The sequence below is a fragment of the Ailuropoda melanoleuca genome, chromosome X (genome assembly GCF_002007445.2).
Source record: "Ailuropoda melanoleuca isolate Jingjing chromosome X, ASM200744v2, whole genome shotgun sequence".
NCBI lineage: Eukaryota > Metazoa > Chordata > Mammalia > Carnivora > Ursidae > Ailuropoda > Ailuropoda melanoleuca.
The window spans coordinates 111,926,534-111,933,505 of record NC_048238.1 but is presented as its reverse complement, the minus strand read 5'-3'; the positions used below and the strand labels follow the sequence as shown (position 1 = coordinate 111,933,505).

Sequence of the window (6,972 nt, the reverse complement as noted above, 5' to 3'; positions counted from 1 at the left end):
CAGCGAACCGTGTGGTACGACCATTCTTAGACCCAAGCTTTGAAAACCCTGGAGGCAAGGAGACTGCAAACAGCACCTCCAAGTTGTAACCTTTTGAATTGGGATGCTCTGGGTCCCGGAGGACACGTGAATAGCTCTGCAGCCGAGCTTATCGCTGAAATACAATGATCTTTGGGGGAGGGGCGTACGAGAGCCATTCCTGGGCAAACAATCGAGGGGCGCGGGGAAGTCGGAGGGGAGTCCTGCTTCCCTTCCTCACCGGGTCCCTCGCAGGTGCGGGTCCTAGGCTTCGGCTCTCGTAACCCTGGGGCCGGGCGCAGCGGCGCGCTTGCTCGAAGGGGCTTCCCCGGCCCGGCCGCCCGCTTCTCGCGCCGTCTGGGCCACGGGCGGTGGCGCCGTCCCCCCACAGGGGGCCGCGGCGGCCGGGGGGCGGGGNGGTGCTGGGCGGGCGGCGCTGGGCCCGCCCCGCCGGCATCCCCGGCCCGACTTCCTCCTGCCGCGGCGACCCAGCTGGAGGAAGCGGCGGAGGCGGCGGCCACGATGAGTGCGGGCGACGCCGTGTGCACGGGCTGGCTCGTCAAGTCGCCCCCCGAGAGGAAGCTGCAGCGCTACGTGAGTAGGGGCGTCCTCGGACCGGGCCGACGGACGCACAGCGAAGTCGCACGTCGGGCCGGTGTGGCCGCTGCGCCCCGCGGCCGGCCGGGCCGGGTGGCTCCGGAGCGCCGCGGAGCCGAGAGGAGGGAGGCGGCCGGGGAGACATCCCGGTCTGTGGCCGGGAGGCCGGCGCGGGGGACCGGGAGAGGGGCAGCGGGAGCGGGCCTGCCGGGCCAGGCGGACGGCGAGGCTCGGGACTCCCCTTGCACCGACTGGGGCGCTCTCTCGTGTGGCTGTCAGCGGACACTCCTCTTCTGGAGCCTTCCACAGTGGCACTCATGGTTTCTCATGGTGTCGCTTCTCGGCTCTTTATGCTGACACCGCGCTTTTCAAGTACCAGCAGGAACCAAGGACTTTTGCTCGTATGAAATACGGGACACTCGGAAGAGCGCATCTTCCGACGCATTCCATTTTCATTTTAAATGTACTACCGACCGCTCAAAAGTTCATTATCTCCACCGGCACCCTCAGGACAAGGTCTTAAAAACATTCCGCCGAAAGACCTGATTGTTACTCAGTGTTCTCCAGCCATTAGGAAGAACCACTTCAGCCCTCAGGGAATTGCATATAAATAGATATTAGGGCTTCTTGCTGTTTTTAGGCTGGGAGTACTTGGATGGATCCATCTTGTTCATAGTTCCGAACTTCTCTGCAACTCCAGAGCACGGTGGTACAAGCAAACGCTCCGTGTTGGCTTTGCTCCAAAGCAACCCGCCCCAAATGGGGTATTCTTCTGTATACCATGCTCCCAAACCGGTGCCCCCGTTTTCACCAAATTGCACCTTTGTTTTTCTTCCCACGTTTATGAGGCACATACTGTGTCAAACTGCAGGAGGTGGGATTATAAAGACTTTAATCGTGTATGAATATTTCCACAATGGGTGACAGGATCCATTTCTGAACATAAAGTTACTTGGCTACTTTCCCCATTGACCCTGAACTAGACAGTGTCCCTCTCTTAGGACTATTTGAGAAGTTTTTGTTGTTTGTTCTGCAGAGCAACATTTTAAAAATCTTTTTAAAGATTTACTTATTTGTTTTTAATTTTTAAAAGATTTTTAAAAGTAATCTCTACACCCAGCGTGGGGCTGGATCTCCCAACCCCAAGATCAAGTTGTGTGCTGTACCAACTGAGCCAGCCAGTCATCCCTCTGCTGAGCAACATTTTAGAGGAATGATGTTCAACTTAGCAAGTAGATGTCAGCGATCTATACATACCGAAACTTTTCAGGTTAACTACCACTGTGTCCTTTCATTACTCTTTTTGAAGTCCCTACTCCATAAACACAAGTTCCAGTATTTCTCAGACTGTTATCACTCAGCTGCTTCCCTAACAATGAAGCTGCTTATAAGACTCATTGGTGCTCAAAGGAGGCAAGAGGAGAAAACTTGCTCCCTGAGATCTGCATGGGCAGGCAAGGGGTTGTCACAAAGAGGGACTTACAACACCAACTCAAAGTGGGTTTCCTTGTGGACCTTTGACATGTGAGACATTTTAAAGGCTCACTAGATATTTTCAGAGTGCCACTCACTCTCATGATTTCTGATGATTCAGAAAGATGGTGCACCTGGGGGGCAAAGTTTATGGAAGATTTTTTTTCTAGTCTTGTTTTGTATCTTGTCCTGACCAGACTGGCTTAGGAAGGGTTATTAGTATTTCATCAGTTTTGGGAAAACATGGATGTATATACCTAATACCATGTGTGGTTCATTGTTTTCGGTTGGAATGGAGGCATGGCAACGTGGACTTCCAGCAGTTTATAGGTGCGTGGGGCATCTGATGATGGGGTGGTGATGGAGGAGACTTAAGACACAGGAGTACCTAGATGTCATCTTACCAACACTCCAAGACATAAACTATGACCCTTTAGCTGATGGTTGTCAACTTTTTCTGAAGATCATGGTCTTTTAGATAGGCAATGGCGTTTTGTTTTGCATCCCAGAACACACCCAGTCCGTTTCTGCTCTCTGTCGCTTCCGCAGGAATCCGTGCTGCCACTAGATGGCGATCATGTGTCAATTCAATGGGGCATGGCCAGCACTATTCTACACAGTCACCTTTCATTCCGATATTGTCATGAGTAGTTAGTCTTTATTTAAATTGAGCGCCAGCTTTGAATCAAGCCCTGTGTCACAGGGCTAGAGAGACAGAAAAGAGATTGATCCCTGTTTCCAAGAAGTCCACAGTCTAATGTTTGTAACACAATAACATAACAAAGCTAGTTAGTGGCACAGCCAGGGCAATGACTCAGTTCTTTGCACTGCTAGGCCAACAAGCAGCACTTGGTTAATGTTTGTAAAATTACAAATGGAAGCTGAGTCTATTTTTAGGTAAATATCTCAGTCCAAGGTAAGCTCATGCTTCATCCCCTTGAATCCATGAGCCAAGGCAATCAGAAAGTTATTTTTATCACCGCACTTTTAAAAGATAGTTGACTCTTTTCTTTTGTGTTTTTTGTTTCAAAAATATAGGAATATATTGTGGTAAAAATTCAAACAGTCTAGGAATAAGTAGAATAAAAAGTGAAAGAACCCCTTTTTCTGGACCCCTTTTCTCTGAATCCCTCCTCATTCCACTCCCCTCCCTAGGGATAACAACTGTTAGCAGTTTGTTGAATATCATTCTAGAAAAATTTCTTCAAAACATATCATTTTATTTTTACACAAATGAGATCATACTATACAAATTGTCCTGCAGTTTGCTTTTTTCACAATAATTCTGGACATCTTTTCAGATTAGTACCTATACATTTACTTCATTCTTTTAAACCATTGCCTAATATTTCTTATAATAAATGTAACATAATTTAGTAATTTTTCTGTTGATGAACATTTGTCTTTTATTTTCTCAATTTTAAAGAATGCTGTGACAATGATAATAAATTATAATAATTAACATTTATTTGTTTTTTTACATTTTATTTGAGAGAGCGCATAATTTGGGGTGGGGGAGGGGCAGAGGGAGAGGGAGAATCAGACTCCCGCCACTGAGCCGGGAGCCCATGAGGGGCTTGATCTCAAGACCCTGAGATCATGACCTGAGCTGAAGGCAAACACTTAACCGACTGAGCCATCCAGGCACCCCAATAATTTACGTTTATTGAATGATTTGTATGTGCCATGCATTACGCTAAGGATTTGATTTCTATTATCGCATTTAGTGTTTTTTTTTAATATTTTATTTATTTGAGAGAGAGAGAGAGAGCATGAGTGGGGAGAGGGGAGCAGAGGGTGAGGGACAAGCAGACTCCCCACTGAGCGCTAAGCCCCAGAGGTGGGGCTGGATCCCAGGACCCTGAGATCATGACCTGATCCAAAATCAAGAGTTGGCTGCTTAACCAACTGAGCCATTCAGGTGCCCCTTCATTCTCTTTATAGTATCTTTGTAGAACAAGGATTTTAAGGTTTTGAGGATTTTAACATTTATCAATTTTTCCTTTATGGATTGTGCTTTTAGTGTCAAATCTAAGAACTCTTTGCCTAGCCCTAGGTCCTAAAGATTTTCTACTTTTTTCCCTAAAGGTTATATAATTTTGTATTTTATATTTAGATCAGTGATCCATTGGAGTTAAATTTTGTCAAAGGTATGATATTTATGTTGTGGTTTATTTTCTTGCAACCTTACTCATTTTCTTGCAATACCATTTATGGACTAGACTGTCTTTGCTCCATTGAATTACTTTTGCAACTTTGTTAAAAATGAATTGGTTGTGATATGTAGGTCTATTTCTGTGTTCTCTAGTCTGTTCCATTAATTTCTTTGTTCATTTTTATGCTAATACCATGCTGTTTTGATGACAATAGTTTTATAATAATTCTTGAAATCAGGCAGTTTTAGCTCTCCAACTTTATTTTTCTTTTCAGAGTTGTTTTGGCTATTCTAGGCCCTTTGCCTTTCCATATCAATTTCAGAATCAGTTTGTCAATTGATTCTGTATATGAACCTTGTATGCTGCAACCTTGCTAAACTCACACACTTAGTTCTAGTAGCCTTGTTTATAGTTAGAACCTGTGGTACTGTCAGTGTTGCATAGAAGTGATGAGAGCAGACATCCTTGACTTTTTTTTTTCCTGATTCTAGGGAGAAAGCATTTAGTCTTTTACCTTTTAAGTATGGTAGCTGTAGGCTTTTTATAGTTGCCTTTTATCAAGTCAGGGAAGTTCCCTCGTATTGCTAGTTTGCTGCAACTTTTTTTATGAATTGGATTTTGTTAAATGCCTTTCCTGCATCTATGAAAATAATAATATACTTTTTCCTTTTTTGTCCGTTACTATGGTGAATTATTCTGATGATTAATTTTTGCATATTGAGCCAGCCTTGAGCTTCTGGGATAAGCTTCACTTGGTTGTAATATATTATTCTTTTCATATATTGCTGGATTTAATTTGCTTTTATTTTGCTGAGGATATTTCTCTTTGTCTGTGAGGGATATTGGTCCTTAGTTTTCCTTTTTCATACTGTCTTTGTCTGGCTTTGATATTAGCATAATGCTGGCCTCATAAAATTATTTGGGAAGCGTCCCCCCCCCTTCTAATTTTTCTGAAAAATATTGTGTAGTATTACTGTTCCTTTTTCCTTAAGTGGTAAAATTCACTGGTGAGACCAGCTGGGCCTGGACTTTTCTTTGTGGAATGGTTATTAACTACAAATATAATTTCTTTTTAACAGGTAATAGACTGGGCGCCTGGGTGGCTCAGATCGTTAAGTGTCTGCCTTTAGCTGCGGTTGTGATCCCAGGGTCCTGGGATCGAGTCCCGCATCGGGCTCCCTGCTCCATGGGGAGTCTGCTTCTCCCTCTGCCTCTGCCTCCCTCTCTCTCAGTCTCTCATGAATAAATAAATAAAATCTTTAAAAAAAAACAGGTAATAGGACTATTCAGATTACTTATATCTTCTTGAATGAGCGCTGATAGTTAATGTTTTTCAAGGATTTTTTCTAGTTCATCTAAGTACTTGAATTAATTGTCATAAATTGTTTGTTATATTCCCTTATCCTTTTAAGGTCTATAGAATCTGTAGTGATGCTTCCTCTTTCATTTATGATATTGCAGTTTCTTTCTGTCTATTTTTTTCCTGATCAGTCTGGGTAAGTTTTATCAATTTTACTGATATTTTCTAAGAACCAGCCTATAGTTTCATTGATCTCTATTTTTCTGCTTTCCATTTCATGGATTTATCCTCTTATCTTTACTATTTACTTTCTTCTGATTGCTTTGGGTTTAACTTTATCTTTTCTTTACTTTCTTAAGGTGGAAGTTAAATTACTAATTACTTATATTTCCTAATATAAGAATTTAATAAACTTACCTCTAAACACTGCTTTAGGTGCATTCCACAAAATTTGATATGTTGTGTTTTCTCTTTTTAAAGATTTTTTAATTTATTTTAGAGAGAGAAGGAATGTGGGCGGAGGAGCAGAGGGAGAGGAAGAGATAGTCTCAAGCAGACTCTACGCTGAGTGGGAGCCCGATGTGGGGCTCAATCCCATGAGATCACGACCTGAGCCGAAACCAAGAGTCGCACACTTAACCAACTGTGCCACCTAGGCACCCCTGATGTGTTGTATTTTCATTTTTATTTATTTCAAAATATTACTTAATATTCTTCTGAGACTTCCTCTTTTTTTTAAGATTTTATTTATTCATTTGAGACAGAGCACAAGTGGGGGAAGAGGCAGAGAGAGAGGGAGAAGCAGACTCCCCACTGAGCAGGGAGCCTGATGCAGGACTTGATCCCAGACCCTGGGATCATGACCTAAGCCGAAGGCAGACTCTTAACCATCTGAGCCACCCAGGCACCCCTGAGATTTCGACTTTGACCCAAGGGTTGCTTAGAAGTCTTTGTTTAATTTCCACATATTGGGGGATTTTCTAGGTATCTTTCTGTTCTTAATTTCTAGTAAAGTCCATTGTGATCTAAGAACAAACTGTATGAGTTCTATTCTTTCAAATTTGTTGTTTATATTATGGCCCACAGTAAAGTTTCATTTAGTGAATATTGCATGTGCACTTGAAAACAGCATGCATTCTTCTTTTGTTGTGCAGAGTGTTCTATAAATGCTAATTAGGTCAGGTTGGTTGATATTGTTGGTCAGTTCTTCTCTATCCTTACTGTTTTTTCATTTACTTTTACAATCAAGTGCTGAGAAAGGAGTGTGAAAGTTTCCATCTGTAACTATGGATTTGTACATTTCTCCTTCTAGTTCTTTTTTTTTTTAAGATTTTATTTATCCATTTGACAGAGAGAGAGACAGCCAGTGAGAGAGGGAACACAGGCAAGGGGAGTGGGAGAGGAAGAAGCAGGCTCCCAGTGGAGGAG

General features: G+C 43.2%; 1 protein-coding gene across 4 annotated transcripts in view; it reads left to right on the top strand.

Annotated features, from left to right (window-relative positions):
• The first annotated feature begins 464 nt into the window (after positions 1 to 464).
• The window catches only part of GAB3 (GRB2 associated binding protein 3), a 75,956-nt gene continuing 69,448 nt past the window's right edge, over positions 465 to 6,972 (top strand). For 2 of the 4 annotated variants that reach the window (XM_034649114.1, XM_019793620.2), the window contains exon 1: positions 465 to 612. In XM_034649114.1, coding sequence (XP_034505005.1) covers positions 541 to 612 — 72 coding nt within the window. In that variant the 5' untranslated portion in view covers positions 465 to 540. Of the gene's footprint in view, positions 613 to 637; positions 2,419 to 6,972 lie in introns of those variants that run through there. The other 2 variants (XM_034649113.1, XM_034649115.1) reach the window with 2 other exon arrangements.